We start from the raw sequence: 24,107 nt of genomic DNA, 5'->3' as shown, positions 1-24,107 counted from the left end.
AATAAAGGTGAGGAAACAGTGTGTTTTCATTGTGGTGGCTACTGGATGTTTCTAATTCAACTAAAGGGCACTGAATGTGGATGATATCTGTCGAACGAGGAATGCAAATGATGTGTTAAATATTGTACTTGACAAAGACAGTTTGAATGAGGTAGTGTCATCTGAATAGTATATAGGTGGGCTACTCATCTGTGTAAAATTTGCTTCCAGGACGAGGTGGGTCCAACGTTCCATCCTTGTGGATACATTACTTCCTGTGTTTAATGTGCACTCTCCATTTCCTCGCCTGTTGCATGTTGGGAGTCTATAGCATCTACAATTAATTCATTCAACGTAATTAACAGGATGTCATCAAATAGTTTTATTTGCCCTTACAACACAGCTCACAGATTAATATGTATGTGTTGTAGAGCACAATTAACGTCGAGCATGTGAATCGTTAACAGTAATTTGCAGAAAATTAGGTACCTACCTTATTGGGGAATTCCCATTAGCAAAACAGTATTTACATTACAACTGGTGCATGCTCAGTTATAGTAGGTTCCACTAACTGTCTTGAACACCTAATTCAGTGTGCTGTGACTCCATCAGCTCTGCTAGCATAGAGTCGTAACCCCTCTGCTGTTTGTCTACTGCCGCAGGTAGACCACAGACTATATTCTGTCCGTATACAGCTATAATAAAATACTCTGACTCCGACGGTAGTTATACAGTCGTGGACAAAACGAGCGAGACCCCTCGCCTTTTCGTTTTGCTGATCCGCACAGCTTTGAAGTCTGCTACACAGTATAACAGGCAAGGTGACGAAGTGGTACCAACATACTATGCACAGGCGTGAAATTGAAAAAATGTCCGAAATTTGTCAGACTGTTCTCAAAGATGTGTAAGACTATATTAATGCTGATTAGTGTGTTAACCACAACACCTAAATATAAGATATAAATGAAAGAAGAAACGCTAGTTAGTATGAACTGTACTAATAAAAATGAATTTCAGCTTATCGAGATAACATAACTGTTTCAGTAAGACAAAGTACCCCAGATGGTTACGAATTAGCAAAATATTATGCGCATTCGGCCGCGAAATGGTCTGTGTCAACGTTCAGACCAGTCGTACTGGATTACCGTTGCTGAACTACCATTAAAGTGTGCCAACTTAGCAATGCGTGAAGATTCATAACGAAATTCAGTGAAAAATCATTCAGTGCCACACTTAGGTCAAAATTATTGACAGAAGTGGAAAAAGTAGGCAGCAACAAGTATGAAATTCTACAACAATTTCATATCGAAATCCACAGGGCGCCGGTATAGAATAAAGGTAGCAATAAAACGTATTGGGGGTGCGAGAATTTCTTAAAATTCCTTTACTGATAGTCTATCTGCCTCCATGGAGATTAGAATCGAAAACAAATCAGACCTCCCTTGCAGCAGCAAACACATTTCACTACGCTAGCAGACAACCCAGGCAAGCAGCCCTCTATTATTACCCCAGACATGAATAAGCCGGCAATTTTGCAACGAAAATGGCAAAATGATCTGCAGTTTCTGTTTCATAGAGCTTTCTGGACTCAAAAACATGAATTTTCTACCTTTATATCACCGCTTATGTGGCAATCATTCGAGATGTTTATCGAAATAACAAAAAACTGTTATTAGCGAGTAAATTTAGTAGGATAATTCTGCACCACCCCTGGAAATAAACGGCGACGTAGATGCCAGACGTATTCTACAATGCTCTGAAAATTACCATGTGTATAGGCAAATGGATTTTATTTGCATTCCAGTAATCGTGATTTGGATCGAAAGCGTAGCTACGATTAATATGATATTGTATCGGCTGAAACTGGAACATTTCGAATAAAAAGTAGGGGAAATTATTATGCAGCCCTCAGCTTCAGTAACCGTGATAGCTATTTTCGTTGTTAGGATTTCGTCACGTAAATCGATAAAATGGGACCCTACTAGTCTCACTTTCTTGACCGTCTATCTGTCTACCCAACCCTTAAAACCCGTTTACCTCTAGTAAGGGTGGACATAATAAGCGGAAATGTATCGCACTTCCTGCGGTATACGGTCCCTTGGTGGTGTAAAAAAGTGAGCTATGTCAACGCAATCTAAAGATTACGGCCGTTTACGTAAAGAAAATTTACGCGAAAGGTCAAAAAATGGCTCTAAGAACTATGCCACCAAACTGCTTAGGTCATCAGTTCCCTAGATCTAGATCAACTTAAACCTACCTAACCTATCACACATCCACGCCCGGGGAAGGATTCGAACTGACGGCGCAAGCTGCCGCGCGGTCCGCAATATGACGCCGTTGAGCGCACGGCGAATCCGCGCCGGCAAGCTGTTAATACATCCGGTGTTGCTAAAACGTTATTCACTTCTGGTGAATGATTTTCTGCGCAGTCCATTTAAGAAAGAATAACTAAGATTTATGTGATGTCACGGAAGAGGAAGGACGCCTAATTCATTTTCCCTTGTCTTCGTTCATGATGTTAGATTCGCCATCTGAGCGTACCTACTATCCATAACCACACTTTAGATCCAAGTCATAGTCACAGACATGCGAATACAGCACCTTGGATTATACTTGAGGTATTTCGTTTCCCACGAAGTGGTGGCAGACGATGATGTGGCGTCTTCCAAGCGCGAGTTTCTCCAGTGCCAGCTATCTCAGCATTCAGCTGAGCGGATTTGCAGTGTATGTTGGTAGCACTTCGTCGCCTTGCCTGTTATGCTGTGTAGCAGACTTTAAAGCTGTGCGGGTCAGCATAATGAAAAGGCGAGGGGTCTCGCTCGTTTTGTCCACGACTGTACATTAAAACAGGAAAAGTGTTGTTCTTCACAATAATGCCATTGGTTGTCTTCGTCGCGATTTGTTACTCTGTCACACAAATAGCGGAATTTAGCATTAAATTATCCCAATACGTTATTATTATCCGCCATTTTTGTTTAATGTGCTATGACGGCATTAATTTATACACAGCTCAGGTAATCTGCCTCGAAAAACTACACGATAAATGTACATTATTGAAACCAACCTGCGTCAGTAGTTCTATGAAGTTTTTCTTAGGTGGAGTCTGATGTTCGGTTAAGACGATATCTTGCATATGCAACGACACCTAGGGTTGTGATATACGATAAGACAAAGTAGACTGTTTAACGTGGGTGACTTCTAGTTGTAGAGTAAAACCAATACAGTATATTTGTGTGTCAAATCACAAACCCAGAAGTGAGCAACATTATTGCTAGCCACCTTATAGATTTTATAAAGTGACCACACACATTATTAAACATATTACCCGGCTCGACATCACTGCAAAGACTGTTCAGGCAAGTACGTAACGACTTGTATCTTTCTTTTCATCAACTCTTTTATGAAATATAAATACATCACTTTGGCAATCATTGTTAATGGCTCACCGATATTGCTGCTGTAACCTCATTATTTCGTCTCCGTTTCCTGTTGTGTTACGCCGTCGATAACTTCTTCTCTGCAAACCGGTACAGTCGTGCTGTCACTCTACAAAGTTGAGGTACCATACCTTCTAATACTTCAGAGCCATTTTGTTTAAGCTTCGCTTACTCAAGGTCCAAACATGAACGATGTGGTTTATGACTTGATATTAAAACTACATTTAAGCTAAGACGGCATCATGGCTGGTAGAATCTCTAAAATTTCCGGGTGAGATCCGTTAATTTTTTAGAACATGATGACTTCCACATCTACGTCTGCATGTCTGTACTTTATAAAGAATAACATCACATTAATATGTGCTGTGGCGTTTGTTTCACATTTGTAGCAATGAACGGTGGTGATACAATGTCTTGCGTTAGGCATCTGGCGTATTACGATGACTCTTTGTGCCTGCAAGGTGTACGGAATCGAATTTTCGTAGCATTTTGTGTACATTACGATAACATGTATTTTAATGAGTTAAACAGGCAATTTAGATACGGATATATTTAATATGTGCCTGCAAAGCAAGAGACCTCTTGCAGTATGTCATAAGTCGTTTTCTCTGAGATACCAACTCTGACATTTTCTTTGAAAATGTTGCATCTCTCACTGTTAGCGTCTTTGGGCGTGTGTTATAAGCCATACATGTTCTTGTATTGTCGAAGTAACATTTTCGTAACAGAAAACCTCATTTTTTCAGTCCTTTCCTAATAAGACAATTCTGCTATGTGTGTGTTTGTGGTCGTGTAGCTGGTTATTGATTTTCATTTCCATGAGCCATAGCTCGCAGAAAAGCAACTGCACAGATTGAAAGCACACTCTATGTATTTAAATATATGAACATTTGTCTTCTCTCACTGCTAACGTATTTTTTAGAGTACTGTGAGAAATAACAACGGACGAAAACTGTCTACAAAACTTTTTGGGGGCCTTTTGACCACAAACTGATGTTATTGTACTTAGCCTTCAGTATGCCTGTGTCATTTGTAATAATAGCAATAACTGTCAATCAATAGCTTCGTTTATATCGCTTTTCGCGAATAACACGATGTATTTCCTTCGTCGCTGCTAAAATTTTCCTTGAATACTTCTTTAAATGTGGGAACATATGCTTTGAGGGTGAGTTGTGACTTACATCAACAGAAGGTATTATGAGTTACATTCAGTATGTGTATTTGCCTACTTAGCTAACACGAATTTTTCTACAATTATAAACTTGGTCACGGTAGTTTTACATAATCAAATAATTTCAGTTGGTAGAGCACTTGCCCCCGAAAGGCAAAGGTCCCGAGTTCTAGTCTCGGTCCGGCACACAGTTTTAATCTGCCAGGAAGTTTCTCAAGTTATTACTAAATGTAATATAACATATGTAGGATAAGCAAGAGATGGTACCCATAGCAAATACTTCTACTTGTAACTCTATTCTTTGACATGGAACTACATTCATTGCTTTTATCACAGCACAATCTGTACTTCATGAAAAGTCTAAATATTTTGAGAAACTATGATCAACAAATATCTGGCGGTAACCACTACACAAACACATATTCTTAATTCTGCTTTATGTAATAACATTTATAAATCTGACTTTAGTTAACGAAACATTACTGAGTGGCAATACACTATGACCAAAAGTAAACATCTTAGTCCATGTCTTGAACATTTTTCGCTATCATCTTCATGTGCTTCAAAATATGTCACATAACCAGGTATACCATTTTGGAAACTAGTGTTCATCAGATTTTAGGCCCATTTATTCCATGTGCTAGCCCATCATTTTTATCACTCATATTGCCCTTTGGTCTCTGATTTCTATCAACATTTTCCACTCATTACTTTTGTGTCACATAATGGGTAATACAATAAAATACGAATAATTGATTTTAAAGCTTTTCAAATCATGTTACAGGATGAGACAATTCTGTCTTAAAATTGAACTTCCTATTCTTACTTATTCATGCACAAAAATCGTTTAATGTTATGAGAAATGTATATGTCAATTACATACAGATAAATACAATATTTAGAACATAACAGACAAAACACTACACTTTTAGCTGTATCACGTCTTGCCTTAGCAGTTATTATGTACTCATTTTAACCTTTTCAAATCTGTCAACTTACCAGATTTTGTATGTCAATTGCATAAAAAGAATATTTTCAATTTTAAGCTCCATATAGTGAGTTCAAGTAAACTGAAAAATTTGTGGACTGCTTGGTACTTAATACAAAAATAAAAATGTCTTAATAAATGTCTTTCTTGCCGCTCATTCTTACATATTTTCTAAAAATTGGCAACTTATGTAGTAAAATTGGGTGTAAGTTTGGTAAAAATGCCAACATCACTGAAATTTATCGTTAAAGTCCTGTTCATTAACAGTTAGTCACCGTCATATTGAAATTTTTCTGCTACACCTACATAAAGCACACTGATTCAATGTGGTAATACGAAAATTCAATACATATACAAAAATATTAATAAATGTGAGAAACAATATCTATCGTAGTAAATACAGGTTAATTGTACATAGCACAAGAAACTGCAGTTATTTTGTGAGAAAAGATGTGGTGTTTTAGCACAAATTTCCAAAAGTAGACATAAGAAACATCATAAAGTTTCACTGGATGACAACTAATTACAGAAGAAATGTTGTAATGGTCATTTTTCAGAATCCAGAGTTGTTTTACACAAATATCATGACTCATACATAACATGAAATTGTCACAAGTACTAACCCATTATTTACTGCAAAGAAAATTATATTAAGCAGTGCATAAATTCTCAGGAACTGACTGAGACTTATACTCAAAGCTTTAGCTTTTCGAATGATCAGTTAGTTTAAACAATACTCTAAACATTGACAAATAACACTGAAGAAAACTAATTACAATTCATGAAATGACATAATAAAAGACAAATAACGACTTACTTAGAACCTGTAGAAAAGCGATACAGCATAATCAAAAATAACAAATTACTGCATTAAAATTGTTTGCACAAAAAATTTATGGACAACTATAACTAAATAGTTCATTACGTATGGTAGAAAACATTTAGTTTTTGCAACATTCTGGTGAGAATCCTTTTCATTAATTATCTTTACATTTTTGTTTATATAGGTCAATGAGATTACATTTTATAGCCCAAGAAGCTTTTTTGACTTAGGATAAATCAACCAGTGAGTATTGGAATGTGGGTCCTCTATGGCCTTAAATGTACTGATATTGATGTCAAAGAACTTTTTTAATTCAGATGTTAACATTTCAGATTTATCCTGTGATTTAACAAGATCATAGTATCCAACGTTTAACTTAGTTATTTTCCCCTTACTATTATGTCTTCTTTCTTACCACTCCCTTTTTTTTCACAGTTCCTCTCACAACTCCTTCACATTATTAAGCAGACACAACAATACACAGTAGAAAGTCTACCAATTCAGAGGTGATATTTGCTGGTTTATTATGAAACATGACATCACAAAGCTAAAATCCTGGGAAATTGTTTTGCAGGCTATTCAGTACACTTTCAAAATTACTGTTGTTGCTACCACTTCCATTGCTTTGGCACACATTCATGAACTTAGCATCATTATCAGTGTCACTGAGAATTTCATCAGTCCATGTACACTTATGTGTTTGACATAGATTAGCACTATGGTACTTACCTTTAAGCTGTCATACAATAACATATTTAATTTTATGCCACTAGTCTGGATATGAAGTTGAACACAGATTTTTAATCACCTTTCAAAAGCTTTCATCTTTCTCTGTAGCATCACTGTTGAATCACATATTACATAAATAGGATTCATTTTCATTCGAATTATTAAACAGCTTACTGTCATTGTCAGAACTGGTAACTGAATTAGCATATCAACTATACACACCTCCTTACAAGTAATTGTATCAAGAATTTCATTTGCTGTGATACTGTCATTAACATCCCTCAATCGTTTAACAGTGTCCTTGGGTAACTCTGCAACATCATTGCCACTGCTACACATTTCCTCACTAATACCTAATGCCTCCAGTTCTTCTTTAAAATAAACAAAATACATTTCTTTTTTGTTCAGATACTCATATCATGTACCGTCAATTCATGACATTCATTGCTATCAATATTACTATAAACATCATGAAAATCACTGCACATATTACCAATAACATTCATTCCCTACTGTTTAAATACCCAGTTTTCTTAAGTTACTGTAATGCAGTATTCACTTTTTTCTTACGTGGTCCTTCCATTAGTTTGTGGTTTTCAGAATCTTCACAAAAACCAGTTACTTCGTCATCTGACAAATGACAAGTCCCTAGCCAGTCATAGAATTCTTATAATTACCTCTGTCTCCTCTTTTCCAGTTTCTGTGTGCTCACTTAACCTTATTTGCATAATTTTCCTTATCTGGTGAACATACTTCTTTCTCAACAGATGTAATGTTAACAGGGTAGTATACATCTTTAAGGTAGCTACTGATCACTTGAATGTGTTGAATATTTTGTTTGTTTTTTGTTTTTCTTGTGTGTAAGTATTAATGTAATTTCAAGTCCATTTGTTATTTGTTTCATAAGCCTCAACTATTACCATATGTCTCTTCAGAATGAAAACTTCTACCATTTGCTCTATTGTGTTCCTTCTGATGATAATTGTTACCATTGTGGCTACTATGTTCCCTCATATTGTGATTATTACTATGCCAATTTTGATTACAAAGTCTTTCAAGCTTTTTGTGCCTATTACGGCTGTATTTCCCTTTTTTTTCCAAAACACTAATTTATCTACATATTTCAAAAATTAGTCTGTCATATCATCTAGCCAATAGACTAATCCCACTGCACCTCAGTTGGTAACCTCCTTTTTAAGGCATTTATTTGGATGAGTTAATCAAAAGGTTTGTTCAAATGGGATAACTTTTAATCTGATATTTGATTACTGTTTCATACTAATAGGCTCTTCCCTGAAATTTGATCCATTGAGAAATTCACTTTTATTCTAGATTGTTCAGTTTCTGACGAAAAGCTGCCTAACAATCCTTTCTCAAAATCTGCATAGGTTCTGGCATCACTAATATACTGATTAGCCCATCTGTTGAGAAATTCCGTTTTTATTCTAGCTTGTTCTGTCTCTGACAAAAACCTATCTAAAAATCCTTTCTACAAATTTGCATAGGTTATGTCATTATTAGTATCCTGTTTAGACCAACTTAATGCTTCACCTTCTAGAAGTTTCTTATCAAACTTAATTTTCATAATGTCAGTCATATTAGACACAAATCATCTCTGCAATGCTGCAGAAAATCTATGGAATGTAAGCTACCTTCACTTGAAAAGTTTTTTGCTGGAATGTTGTAAAACATGGTACCAACATAGTTAGCAAGATTTCTGTTAACTACATCACTGGACAATTATACAACTTTTTTGCACAGAACAGAAACACTACTTCCAAGGGTGCTGGTATAGTTGTTACTTAATATTACATTTTCTGTGAATTTATTGTCTACTGCCTTCACCTGTTCGACAACAGTGATTTCAACAAGTGTCAGTTTATTGTCAACATTAGCTTCCATGGGCTAAAATCGAATATTTACATTTCTGTCAACTGTGCTTATTTCTGTATGCATATTCCTGAAAGCAATTTTGCTTTGCCCCCTGTCTTCAGTGAGTTTATCTTCCATGTTTTTGACTTCAGCATTAAATTTAAGTTCAATTTCTTTCATCTTGGACTCAACAGCCTCCACTCGACCAACTAATCTAGAAATTTCTTGATTTATGTTGTTTATTTGAGCTGTAGTCAAATAATGCTCTTGTTTAATGATCGAATTCTGTAAACTAATCCTTACTCTCTTGTTTAATTTTTTTTAAATGATCATTAAGATTTTCAAGTTGCTCATTAATTTTTGTGAACTGATCGCTATTGTCTTTAAGTTGATGATTAATTTTTCTAACTGGTCTTATTATCTTTATTCATTTTATTAACAATGCTAACATGGTAATTATATCATTGTTATAATTATCTCATTGTTTTAATAGTTTACATGATTCATCAGTGTCTTTCTCTTGTTCTACTTTTTCATCAATATAGCATTTCTGTTCTTGTTCCATGACACTAATTAAGTCTCCCAAGTCTTTATTACCCCCACCATTATTTCAGATGCCTGTTTAATGACTGTCATTTCTAATGATTATGGAATGAAAACTTCACCACTAAATGAAAGGAAAAAATAGAGACAATAATTACAGTACTTTGTTGATGGACATTGACATTGGTACATGTTCACTTCACCTTTTAATTTTTAATCCTTTTGTTCTTCTTGACTGCGGAGTCCTTTTGCTGTTATTATTGCTGTTTTGTAGCTGTGGTTCATACTTGGCTGATAGGTCATATAAATTATGTACATAAAATTTTCAGGGTATGTACACTTTTATTCTGCAACAGAAAAAGTCGAACATAGTATTCACATTTACTTTCAGAAGATTCTTTCACCACCCTAATTTGAGTTATTAATCCTCAAGTAAGTTTAAATTTGGGTAGCTGATCACTGTTTCATGGCACTTGGCATGCTGAGATAATGACACTCTGCAGAGAGAGGTAGCAATGGTAGAATTTACATAAAGAGTTTATATAGTATTCATCTCTTATTGTCTAAAACGCTAGGCTCATATTCTATGTCCATGCTAGATTCTAAAATGCAATTTCTTGTACTGGTCTAGGGAATGCTCGGCTTCATTTTCATAGATAATGTGAACAGTGGTTGAGTTTCTGAGGTTGAACAGAAGTATTTTCAGTTATTTGATTCATAGTACAATTAAGTTCAACATACATGCTAGGACAGCACATAATTAACTCATACTCCATACTCATACTCATACTGACCAAAACCAAAGATTTATCTGTATCAAGATGTTACAAAGGAAATACTAATTGTACTGAAATTTATTTGTGAAAAATTATCTTTGTAATATATATATATATATATATATATATATATATATATATATATAAGCACTAATAATAGTTTCTCATTGCCTGTGTTTTTAAGAAGTCCATAACCATAGTAATTACATAAAATATTTATATATGTTGACGTTCATAGATTTTTGTGTAGCTGTTTGGTAGTGGATATCTGGGTTTTGACTCTTTAAGATTGGAAATAATTCATTTCATATTATTCAAGATCAGTTAGTTCATTCTGTCTCACCATAACAAGTTTTATCACATTATATACTTACTTATCAGAATTTTTTCAACATCTTACATGTATGAAATTATTTATGACTATTTTGTTTTACCAGAATAAATCTGACTGGAAACTGCTCTTATTCTACTTAGCCCTCAATAGGCCTGTGTCATTCGTAATAACAGCATTAACTGGCAATCAGTAACACTTGTTTTATTGTTTACAGTGAATAAAACGATGCTTTATCACTGTCGTTTCAAAAAATGGTGCTTGAGGACTATTAAAAAATGTGGAAATATTTTATTTGAGGGTATATTGCGAGCAGATTTAATTATTTGAATTTAGTTTACCTATTTGCCTGCTCAGCTATCACTTATTTTTCTGCAGCTATAGAACTGGTCAGGGTACTTTTAAGACATTGAACTTTTAGCCCTACATTCTCAAATGTCAACTGTTGTAACATATTGAAGTCTGTGATTTGGGTACACACTTCGGAATTTTGGGCACTAATTGACGAATATGTGTGTATGTGGAGATTAATCCTACTTTCTTTTATACTTTTTTGTATTACTGTGACTTCACATTAATTGATTTGAGTGCTACAGCGTTTTTCTTCTATTAAACTCAACTAGCAATGTAAATATCGTACTTCTTCGGGCTACTGGTGTATTTTGCAGCTGCTTTAGAATTTCTTCAACATCTTATATGTGGAATATAATTAATTTACGACTCTATTATATTTTTTAACCGTGAAGTAACCTCTCAGTGGCAGTACAAAATCTTAGTCCAAAGAACGAACTTCCTTGTTCTACCATGTATCCCACTGGTGGTGGCGCTAAGCACTCGTTCTCTACATTGCAGCAGTCTGCTGGTGATAGGAGCAAGCAGAATGTGAAAATGGACTTTCTTTCATTGCTGTGTAAGCCTATATTTACACAAGACGGTTGAGGGACCTATGCTGTTCAATATAAAATGTCAAATCAAAACACCTTCAGCTATCTAAATTTCCAATTTCGTTTTATTTGTGCAACCAGCTTCAGCGTTACATTACGCCATCTTCAGGCCCTGTGACCCATGTGCAGAAAGAATCTTATGTCCGGTCTAGTCAAAAGGAATTCCTGTGTGTATGTTGGGGGGGGGGGGGGGGGCTTCATGCTAACGTGCCTGTCCCTTCACTTCGTTACAAGATCATTTAGTAATTGCGAAAGCGTTACGGAGATGATAGATAAACTCCAGTGGATGACTCTGCAGGAGAGACGCTCAGTAGCTCGGCTCGGGCTTTTGTTGTAGTTTCGAGAACATATCTTCACCGAGGAGTCAAGCAGTATATTGCTACCTCCTACGTATATCTCGCGAAGAGACCATGAGGATAAAATCAGAGAGATTAGAGCCCACACAGAAGCATACCGACAATCCTTCTTTCCACGAACAATACGAAATTGGAATAGAAGGGAGAACCGATAGAGGTACTCAAAGTACCTTCCGCCCCACACCATTAGGTGGCTTGCAGAGTATGGATGTAGATGTAGTAGCAATGTAACATTTTCCCGCCCTCAGAGTTCTCGGGTTAATCCGAGTCTGTGCTCCATCTCTAATGACCCTTTTTTTCACGGGACGTTAATCAATAATCTTCATTGCTTCCTTTCGTACCAAAAACTTCGTGTAATCAGTAGTATCTAAAGACTGTCGGACTACTTTACTCCTGTAGATATCGCATACTCTGTGGAATGTAGTCGACTTCGTAATTTTGGCTGCTGACGTCTCGAACGAAACTGGTGAACAGCAAGTACTGCGTCGCGTATTCTTGAGGCAGCGCCTGCTCACGTTACTGCGGCGTTATGTATTCGGAACACGGGGGCGGCCGGAATGATCCCGTGCGATGGAAGTCCTGGAACGGAAGGCCGTATTTGGAAGGTGGTCGTTGTCTGACGTCGCCAGCGGCAGTTCGTAGCGGTGAGAACAGACGGGCTGCCAGGTCGGGGAATAGCGACGAGAGGCGACCACAGGACTCCCAGGGAGGCGGCAGCCACCTAAGCGCCACTGCTAGATGGCGCTGTCCCGAGGGTAAAGTGCAGATACTCAGCATTATTTGTTCCGCGTGTGGCATTACTATTTCGCAAATTACATTGACATCACTTGTCCGGTGTCTAGTATGATAAAAATAATTAGGTTAAATATATTTGAATTTTTTTCAATTTTAATCTGATAATTATATATATTGTTTCATACTAGAATGTCGTGTTCCCGGTTTGGCACAGCTTTGCCACAGGCAACACGAAAGCGGTCGAAGACGTCAGACTTCTGGTCGGCTCAGGATCGCTGTCAGAAGGAGGCTAGTTTTTGATTACGCAAAGGCTTCTTTTTTATTTGGAAAACAACAACCCGGATTTCTTTACGTAATCAGTATGAAATTTATAATCAACTAAGGGACCTTTAACAATGAACAATAAAAAAATGCATTTGCAAATGAAATAATAAATGGGGCAGCTATGAGTTGTACAGAAGACAAGGAGCGGACTTCTGTCTTCGACCAGGATACTGCAGAATTCTTTGCTGTAGTAAAGGCTGTTTGACATTTACAAAAATAACATGACATGGAGGTAAAAAAATAAAGGAAAAGAACAGAATAAGAAATCTGGTAAACACTAAATACACTCCTGGAAATTGAAATAAGAACACCGTGAATTCATTGTCCCAGGAAGGGGAAACTTTATTGACACATTCCTGGGGTCAGATACATCACATGATCACACTGACAGAACCACAGGCACATAGACACAGGCAACAGAGCATGCACAATGTCGGCACTAGTACAGTGTATATCCACCTTTCGCAGCAATGCAGGGTGCTATTCTCCCATGGAGACGATCGTAGAGATGCTGGATGTAGTCCTGTGGAACGGCTTGCCATGCCATTTCCACCTACGTCAATTTTATTCCTCATGTGGAGAAAATTGTAGCAAGAATTTGTACTGTTGAGATACATGTTGTGAAGTCGAGTCACGAAACGATTCTAACGAGCTGTAAACGCTACAGTCAACCACGATGAGTGGAGCCAGGACGCGGTGACAGGTGTTTCGTCAGCGTGGAAGATGTGGGCTGTGGAACGTCACCTCGCGTGTCGAAACCACGTTGCAGAGCTGTAACAAGTGTCCCATTGTCTGCCAACGCAGTGCACTGATGGGCAGAGCGCCGCTAGCTCGGTAAATACGTTTGGCGCGGAATGGGCATGACACGAAATCCGGCCAGTGCAGATGCTGTCAATACCGATTATGAAATACGTACAGGAAAAAAACATCTTTTCTGATGAGTCTTGCTGCAGCCTGGACATCAACTGTACCATCTCCATCTGTCAGAGAGTATTATTCAGATTCATTAGGCGGACGTCTGAGCATGATATTCTGGGTTTAACATAGGGTGTCGTATTACTGTGTGACATTGTCATTAATACGCTGTAACTTTACTGTATGATGAAATAAAATGAAATAACTTGCTTTGGTATCACTTACATGTCAGATCGCATTACGATCACTTCTGCAAGCATTAAAAGTGTGTAAAACGTATTTGGAGTCGTGTACATCAAATATTCAAATGTGTGTGAAATCTTATGGGACTTAACTGCTAAGGTCATCAGTCCCTGAGCTTACACACTACTTAACCTAAATTGTCCTAAGTGCCCACGCCCACACACACCCACGCCCACACACACCCACGCCCACACACACCCACGCCCACACACACCCACGCCCACACACACCCACGCCCACACACACCCACGCCCACACACACCCACGCCCACACACACCCACGCCCGAGGGAGGGCTCGAACCTCCACCGGAACCAGCCGCACAGTCCACGACTGTAGCGCCCTAGACCGCTCGGCTAATCCGGCGCGGCGGCGTGTACATCATTGATTTGGTCACTCAACGTATTCCAATTGAAATTAAACATTTCAACTAAATATCTTTCGGAAGTCGTAGGGTTAATAAAGACATGTCTCTGAAGTGAACTGACTATGATTTCTAAATTGTAAATTTGTAGTAAGGTCTTATTGGACCAAACTGCTTAGGTCATCGGTCCCTAAGCTTATACACTACTTAATCTAACTTACGCTAAGGAACACACACACACACACACACACACACACACACACACACACACACACACACAGGATTCGAACCTCAGACGGAGGAAGCCGGGCGGACCGTGACAAGACACCCTAGACCGCGCGGCCCGACTATGATTTAAGACTAATTATCCTATTGTGATTGGTATTTATCAGAGGCACAAATAAATATCACTAAGCATGGAAGCATTACGAACACTGGTGTCCAACATTACCTTTTGGTGTTAGTATTCAGAAGTCGAGTTGCAGACAAGCCATCTTTTCTGCTGTGAGAAACAGCAATATCAGTTGCATCGATATCATACAGTCAGTGAAATTTACCTCAATACTAAATATTTTACGGGAGAGCTGCGAATAATAATCAGTAACAGTACCACCACTTATATGTGCATTTATCGACTTTTAGCATAAAATTGTGCGATTGTTATTTTTTCATTTTTCGGCAAAAATCTGACATGAACAGTGACAGAAAGTTACGAAGGTAGATTCTGGTCTCTTCTCATTCGGGAATAGAACCTGCAAGTGAATCGGACTCACGTAGAAGAATTGAATAACATAATAATCTGCAGGAGGTAGATATAACTGAATCAAATTCGTGTTTGCGGTTGTACTGTGTAGCGACTCACGATCAACCAAAAAGCGTCGTCCGGTAGGACGACCGACCGACGATCCACCAGGACAGTGGCCCGGCTCAGGCGATGCGTGGCTGCAATGGTCGGGCGAGCCATGTCGAAACAGACCTCGTAGCTCCAACACGACTGCACTAGTGCTGCATTCCAACTCCCCGACTGGCAGGTCCGGACTACGCTCCAAACGCGTTCCAACTGACTGGCAGCCCGAACTCGTGACCAGGACTGGCTTACGACAGGCAATGACCGGGAAGTAACAGCAGGCGAGCAAAGATACTACGAGAGGGGATGTATTGATAAGCGCTGCTAGCGCCGCTCACGGTCAGGCAAAGCAGTAACTCAGTGACACGAGTAATTTAAATTACGTAATGAGGTGGAAGTACGTTAAAAACAGGGTGTAAAATACACGATGGCGGGAACATGAAAAACGCACGGCTCAATCATCTTTAAAGTGGTCTCCATTATAAACTACCACTTATACCAACGATTTTCTTCAGCCCCCAGACGCTTCTGGATCTCGGTCTTTCGGATGGCTGTTAACGTCTCTCAGCCATGCGATTTCAGTCTTGTAAACTAACGGTCCTTTAACATTGTCTTTGATTTTTGGGACAGAAAAAAGAAGTCACAGGGGGCCTTGTCTGGCGAAATAATGGCTGCGGTATCGTTATAATATCGTTTTTGCATAAAAATTCACGAAGAAGTAACGAAGTATGAGCTCATGACTAACCGTGTTGCCACACACGTAGATAGTTTAGTCACAATTCCGGGAGCTGCTTCACGCAAGCAGTGTTTAACTTGTAAATAGTGTGCACTCCATTTTTGCCAGACCTTGGGGTGCACCACGCCGCTACAATGGAAGAACACAGCGAGCACAGCCTTCGCATTTAACGCCATTTGTCGACTGCTTCTTTTTTTTTTTTTTTTTGTCTTGGCGATCCAGAACGTTCCCAGTGGGGCCAGTGAATCTCTTTCGACGTCATGTCCTTAAACCTACGTTTCATAATCTGTTATAACATGTTTCAGTAATTCCGTTCGCTCTTGACTTCACTAGCTGTTTTTAATAGAGATTCAAGAATTTTTAATCAATTTGTACTGTCACATTTTTCATACCCAAACATCCAAAAACATTCCATGCTTTGAGTCAAGCGACACGCCAGCATCACCAGCTTCTCTGATTGTAGTCCGGCGCTCATTGGCAACCGTTTCTTTCACTTTTTCTGCGATTTCATCGGCTGATCATGTACTGGGGCCGCACGGAGTGGCCGTGCGGTTTCAGGCGCCATGCACGGATTGCGCGATCCCTCCTGACGGAAGTTCGAGTCCTCCCTCGATCATGTGTGTGTGTGTGGGGGGGGGGGGGGGGGGGGGGTTCTAAGGATAAGTTAGTTTACGTAGCGTTCCTTAGGAATTCACACACACACACGTACTGGGGCATCCATCCACGGGCATGCCACCTTCAACGTCTTTGCGGCCCACTTCAGAACGCTTACAGCACTCAAAAAATGGTTCAACTGGCTCTGAGCACTATAGAACTCAACATCTGAGGCAATCAGTCCCCTAGACTTATAACTACTTAAACCAAAGGACCTCACATACATCCATGCCAGAGGCAGGATTCGAACCTACAACCGTAGCAGCGAAATGGAGCACCTAGAACCTCTTGGCCACCGGAGCCGGGCACACCACTCACAAACCCTTGTTTTACTCATAGCAGACAAACCAAAAGCCATGTTTAACATCTCTAAAACTCCGATTTAGTTTATTTCGTTATCATAGCAAATTTAATATTTGTTCCCTGATCCATTTTTATACAAAATACATACACTGAAGCGCCGAAGAAACTGGTATAAGCATATGTATTAAAATACAGGCATATGTAAACAGACAGAATACGGCGCTGCGGTCGTCAACGCCTGTATTAGACAACAAGTGTCTGCGGCAGTTGTTAGATCGGTTACTGCTGCTACAATGACTGCTTATCAAGACTTAAGTGGTGTTATAGTCCTCACACGAGCGATGGGACACAGCATCTCAGAGGTAGCAATGAAGCGGGGCTTTCTCCGTACGACCATTTGACGAGTGTACCGCAAATATTAGGAATCTGGTAAAACATCAATCTCCGACATCACTACGGCTGGAAAAATATCCTGCAAGAAAGGGATCAGCGATGACTGAAGAGAATCGTTCAACGTCACGGAAGAACCCTTCCGCAAATTGCTGCAGATTTCAATGCTGGGCCATCAACAAGTGTCAGCGTGCGAACCACTCAACCAAACAATCGAAATGGGCTTTCGGAGCCGAAGGCCCACTCTTGTACCCCTGATGACAGCACGACACAAAGCTTTACGCCTCGCCTGCGCCCGCCAAAACCGACATTGGACTGTTGATGACTTGAAACATGTCACCTGGTTGGACGAGTCTTGTTTCAAATTGTATCGAGCGGATGGACGTGTAGGTGTATTGAGACAACTTCATGAACCCATGGACCCAGAATGTCAGCAGGGGACTGTTCAAGCTGGTGGAGGCACTGTAACGGTGTGGGGCGTGTGCAGTTGGAGTGGCATGAGACACCTCTTACGTCTAGATATGGCTCTGACAGGCGAGACGTACGTAAGCATCCTGTCTGATCACCTGCATCCGTTCACGTTCATTACGCACTCCGACGGACTTGGGCAATTCGAGCAGCACAGCGCGACACACCACACATCCAGAATTGCTACAGAGTGGCTCCTGGAGGACTCTTCTGAATTTAAACACTTCCGATGGCCACCAATTCCCCAGACATGAACATTATTGAGCGCATCTGGGATGCCTTGGAACGTGGTATTCAGAAGAGATCTCCACCCGCTCGTACTCACTACGTATTTATGGACAGCCCTGAAGGATTCCTGGTGTCAGTTCCCTCCAAAACTACTTCAGACATTAGTGGAGTCCATTCTACGTCGTGTTGCAGCACTTCTGCGTGATCGAGACGGCCCTTCACGATATTAGGCAGGTGTACCAGTTTTTTTGGCTCCTCAGTGTAATCGGTGATAATATCAACCCAAGACCCGTGGGCTTCTTGACAGCTGACAACAGACTAAATATATTTAATGGCCAACACTTACGGATACTTTTCAGGCACGTTTACCAGCACAATAACTAGAAAAAAAGGCGTGAATCGCAGTAACGCAACACACGAAATCACAAGATTCCCGTTACTTTTTTTAATTCATCCCGTACTCATAAAGAGTCACATATCCTTTGATTACCGTAGGAATTTCAGAAGTTACACACGTCGTAGCACGCTAACGCCATTGCGCAACAAGAGCAGTGCGTTGTCAGACGGATCTACACGTTCTGGCGGGGGAGGTTCCCCGCGCACACACTGAGTTACGCCGCAATGCTGGTAATCGGTGGGTCACAGTGTGTGAGTGAAATGGGGTCCTAACTGGAGACGCAGACTACCCCTGAATTGAGTTACGCGGGACGGTATGGTTCTTGTGAACGAAACGTCTAAATTTCAGACAGATTTATATGAAATACAGGTGGAGTCTGGACGAAAAGCAATGGCGCATGATGCCGTGGTGGAAGTGTGTCGACAACTTGTCTAAATTGTGTCGACAACTTGTCCAGGGCCGTGGAGAAGTGGCTTAAGCTGATCGGGAAGAAAGTCAGTCAACGTCGACCACAGATGTCAGTGCAGAAGCTAGAGTACATTTGGGACAGAGACGTTTTCCAATGATGAGAACGTTCACACAGGGATTCTCGAATGGCTCAATGACCGAGGGGCGGGTTTCTATCTTGGAGGGACTGTCTACAGACACCCGGTGACTGTGTTGAGAAATAGTGCCACGTATCTGTGTCACTTCGAAGTGTTGTGCAGTAAGTTATTTGGCCTGCCATTACAATGTGTAACTTACTTTCTCGAGTCCCCTTGTAGCTTTATCCTTTTTCATACGTAATAGTATAGGTCTTTGTAGTGTTTCTTGGAGAAGTTATGACGGAAGGCGTCCCGAAATTAACGGGACAAATTGTTCACGAGTTTGAGAGAAAATTTGAAAACATGTCGTTGCCGTTTCCATAAGCACTTGTTACATAAAAAAAGGCTTCAAATGTTTCCTTTTTACAAAGCAGTTAGTAAGAGATGTGTTTTACCTTCTCTAACTTTGTGTTCACTGATGTTACAGTAATCGCGGTTTTTAAATGGACACACCGCCATTTGACTGTATTGTTGTCTATTCAATTACGACCCAGGTTTCGGCCTTTTATGCCATTGTCAAGTGATTGACTTTATGTCATTAACATATATTGTCGGATATCATGCTCAGAATTGGCCATAGATTAAGAAAATTATTGGGTCCCCACGAAATTTCATATGTAAAATCACCATCTTGTACCAAGTAAACTTGTTTTTAATAAATGTGATGTGCTCCCACTCCTATTTACTGAACTTTTTACAAGATGATGATTTTGCACTTAGCATTTCGCGGGGAGCCAATGACCCGCCAGGTTAGCCGAGAGCGCTAATGCGGTGCTTCCTGGACTCGGGTAGGCGCGCTGGCTCCGGATCGAATCCGCCCGCCGGATTAACGACGAAGGCTGGTGAGCTGGCCAGCCTGTATGTGGTTTTTAGGCGGTTTTCCACGTCCCTGTGGGTGAATACCGGGCTGGACCCCACGTCCCGCCTCCGTTACACGACTCACAGACATTTGACACACTTTCGCAATTTTCCATGATTTACACTAGACGCAATCAGATGGGGTACCCTGATTCCGTCACGTGGGGTACGGGGTGGCTGCAGAAAGGGCATCCGGCCACCACTCCAAATTAACATGCCACATCCAATTTTCCCACGTCAACCCCGCGCAAAATGCGGGACAAAGGCGTAAGCGATAGATACCGATAGAATTTCGTGGGGATCCAATATTTTTCTTAATTTATGGCCAATTTTGAGCTTGATATCCTGCAGTGTATGTTAATGACATAAACTCAATCAGTTGAAAATGGCATGAAAGACAAAACGTAGGTGGTAGTTAAATAAACAACAAAGCATCGTTGTTCATTTATAAATTATTGTACGACTTGCTCAGCAACATCAAAAACTGTTTAATAATAACGGTGATTTCGAATGAAATGTCACGTCGCTGCTTGACCTTTGCAGCAACCGCTTACAAATATTTAATCAGTTTTGAAACGAGGAAGAAGCTTTTCGTTCACTGAACTGTATTTCAAATGGCTCTGAGCACTATGGGACTTAACATCTATGGTCTTCAGTCCCCTAGAAAACCTAACTAACCTAAGGACAGCACAACATCCAGCCATCACGAGGCAGAGAAAATCCCTGACCCCGCCGGGAATCGAACCCGGGAAGCCGGGCGTGGGAAGCGAGAACGCTACCGCACGACCACGAAATGCGGGCGAACTATATTTATGTCGGGTTCTGGTGCCCACCAAGCTTCTTCCTTCGCCATCAGGAGTTAACTTATCGAAATACAATACAGTCAGGGTACTTGCTGGTAGACACTGCTCTTGTGATCTCACAGCTGTCATGTCTTACCTAATCTTCGCGGTGCTTCTGTTACAGGTGTGACGCAATGGAGACTGCGGGCTGGTGGCAAGATGCTTCACTAGCGAACAACAACAACAGCAGCAGCAACAACAACAACAATGACCAAAACATCAACCACAGGTTAGCTTTCCTGTCCTTCGCCTTAAGTACAGCCGATTACACTTTTACCTTTTTGTCCTAAATTAATCAAATACTGTGTTTTCTATGTTTGTATCACTTCGAAGAGGTCTGTTAGTTTGTCTATCGATGGGAAACACTGGCACAAGGAAATGTAATTGGCTGCTGCGTCACACATCTGGTAGAGTTGTTTATAATGAGTCGTAGACTGAGAGTCAGTGTCATATAACTACAGTATCTCCAACCTGTACCAACCTCATAGAAGTAATATTAGTTTCACGTTATTATCTTGCGTTTTTTATCCGGCCATAGTTCTTCTACCACTTGTCAGTGTTACTCTTTGTCTGACAGTAATATGATCATATTCCTTCTGTTTACTTCCGTTTAAATCACAAATATTTGCTAAGTTTCTAGTATCATTTACCTTCAGCTCTTATATTTTTATTGGACGCATGAGCTCAATACTTAGCTTCTCTCACTGAACACTGTCTCGTTGTCCTCATTGTATTAAGAAATACGGGCCATTAAAATTAAAGTCAATAGTGATTCAACATACATGGAAGAATCCTGGAGATACTAGAAGGTATCAGATAGATTATATAATGGTAGGACAGAGATTTAGGAACCAGGTTTTAAATTGTAAGACATTTCCAGGGGCAGATGTGGACTCTGACCACAATCTTTTAATTATGAACTGTAAATTAAAACTGAAGAAATTGCTAAAAGGTGGGAATTTAAGGAGATGGGACCTGGATAAACTGACTAAACCAGACGTACAGAGTTTCAGGGAGAGCATAAGGGAACAATTGACAGGAATGGGGGAAAGAAATACAGTAGAAGAAGAATGGGTAGCTCTGAGGGATGAAGCAGTGAAGGCAGCAGATGACCAAGTAGGTAAAAATACGAGGGCTAGTAGAAATCCTTGGGTAACAGAAGAAATAATGAATTTAATTGATGAAAGGAGAAAATATAAAAATACATTAAATGAAGCATGCAAAAGGGAATACGAACGTCTCAAAAATGAGATCGACAGCATGTGCAAAATGGCTAAGCAGGGATGGCAAGAGGACAAATGTAAGGATGTAGAGGCGCATATCACTAGGGGTAAGATAGATACTGCCTACAGGAAAATTAAAGAGACCTTTGGAGAAAAGAGAACCACTTACAGGAATATCAAGAGCTTAGATGGAAACCCATCTCTAAGCAAAGAAGGGAAAGCAGAAAGATGGAAGGAGTATATAGAGGGCTTGTACAACGGCGATGTACTTTAGGACAATATTATGGAAATGGAAGAGGATGTAGATGAAGATGAAATGGGAGATACGATACTGCGTAAAGAGTTTGACAGAGCGCTGAAAGACCTGAGACGAAACAAGGCCCCAGGAGTACATAACATTCCATTAGAACTACTGATGGCCTTGGGTGAGCCACTCCTGACAAAACACGAAATACCATCAGACTTCAATAAGAATATAATAATTCCAATCCCAAAGAAAGTAGGTGTTGATAGATGTGAAAATTACCGAACTATCAGTTTAATAAGTCACGGCTGCTAAATACTAACGCGAATTCTTTACAGACGAATGGAAAAACTGGTAGAAGCCGACATCGGGAAAGATCAGTTTGGATTCCGTACAAACGTTGGAATACGTGAGGCAATACTGACCCTACACATTATTTTAGAAGCTAGATTAAGAAAAGGCAAGCCTACGTTTCTAGCATTTGTAGACTTAGACAAAGCTTCTGACAATGTTGACTGGAACACTCTCTTTCAAATTCTGAAGGTGGAAGGGGTAAAATACAAGGAGCGAAAGGCTATTTACAATTTGTACAGAAACCAGATGGCAGTTCTAAAGGTCGAGGAACATGAAAGGGAAACAGTGGTTGGGAAGGGAGTGAGACAGGGTTGCAGCCTATCTCCGTTGTTATTCAATCTGTCCATTGAGCAAGCAGTAAAGGAAACAAAAGAAAAATTCGGAGTAGGTATTAAAATCCATGGAGAAGAAATAAAAACATCTAGGTTCTCCGATGACAATGTAATTCTGTCAGAGACAGCCAGGGCTTGGAAGTGCAGTTGAACGGAATGGACAGTGTCTTGAAAGGAGGATATAAGATGAACATAAACAAAAGCAAAACGAGGATAATGGAATGTAGTCGAATTAAGTAGGGTGACGCTGAGGGAATTAGATTAGGAAATGAGACACTTAAAATAGTAAAGGAGTTTTGCTATTTGGGGAGCAAAATAACTGATGATGGTCAAAGTAGAGAGGATATAAAATGTAGACTGGCAACGGGAAGCGTTTCTGAAGAAGAGAAATTTGTTAACATCGATCATAGATTTAAGTGTCAGGAAGCCGTTTCTGAAAGTATTTGTATGGAGTGTAGCCATGCATGGAAGTGAAACGTGGACGATAAATAGTTTGGACAAGAAGAGAACAGAAGCTTTCGAAATGTGGTGCTACAGAAGAATGCTGAAGATTAGATGGGTAGATCACATAACTAATGAGGAGGTATTGAATAGAATTGGGGAGAAGAGGAGTTTGTGGCATAACTTGACAAGAAGAAGGGATCGGTTGGTAGGACATGTTCTGAGGCATCAAGGGATCACAAATTTAGCATTGCAGGGCAGTGTGGAGGGTAAAAATCGTAGAGGGAGACCAAGAGATGAATACACTAAGCAGATTCAGAAGGATGTAGGTTGCAATAAGTACTGGGAGATGAAGAAGCTTGCACAGAATAGAGTAGCATGGAGAGCTGCAACAAAGCAGTCTCAGGACTGAGGACAACAACAACAACAACAACAGTGATTCAACTGTAAAACACAGCACGTGATAAGAGTTATTCCTCTGTTATTTCATTACAGATTCGCAATGAAAATTCTATAAATGCGCTATGAAACGTTTGTCGTAGGCCTAACTCAGTTTCTGATTTCCGTACCTTTTCCATCAGGATACCCCTACTGTATTTTGTTAGTTTATAGTAAAACATCTACACTTATGAGCCGTAACATCACGACGACACCTTCCGTGCTAGTGATTGCTGCCT

The 24,107-nt window shown here is 39.9% G+C and overlaps 1 protein-coding gene across 1 annotated transcript in view; it reads left to right on the top strand.

Moving 5' to 3' along the window:
* Window positions 1-24,107, top strand: part of LOC126278916 (uncharacterized) — a 248,837-nt gene that overhangs the window by 143,866 nt on the left and 80,864 nt on the right. The window contains exon 2 of the mRNA XM_049979191.1: window positions 20,961-21,065. Coding sequence (XP_049835148.1) covers window positions 20,971-21,065 — 95 coding nt within the window. The 5' untranslated portion in view covers window positions 20,961-20,970. The remainder of the gene's footprint in view (window positions 1-20,960; window positions 21,066-24,107) is intronic.

This window comes from Schistocerca gregaria, chromosome 6 (assembly GCF_023897955.1).
Source record: "Schistocerca gregaria isolate iqSchGreg1 chromosome 6, iqSchGreg1.2, whole genome shotgun sequence".
Classification (NCBI taxonomy): Eukaryota; Metazoa; Arthropoda; class Insecta; order Orthoptera; family Acrididae; genus Schistocerca; species Schistocerca gregaria.
The sequence above is the reverse complement of the archived record's forward strand: the minus strand, read 5'-3'. Positions and strand labels throughout refer to the sequence as shown.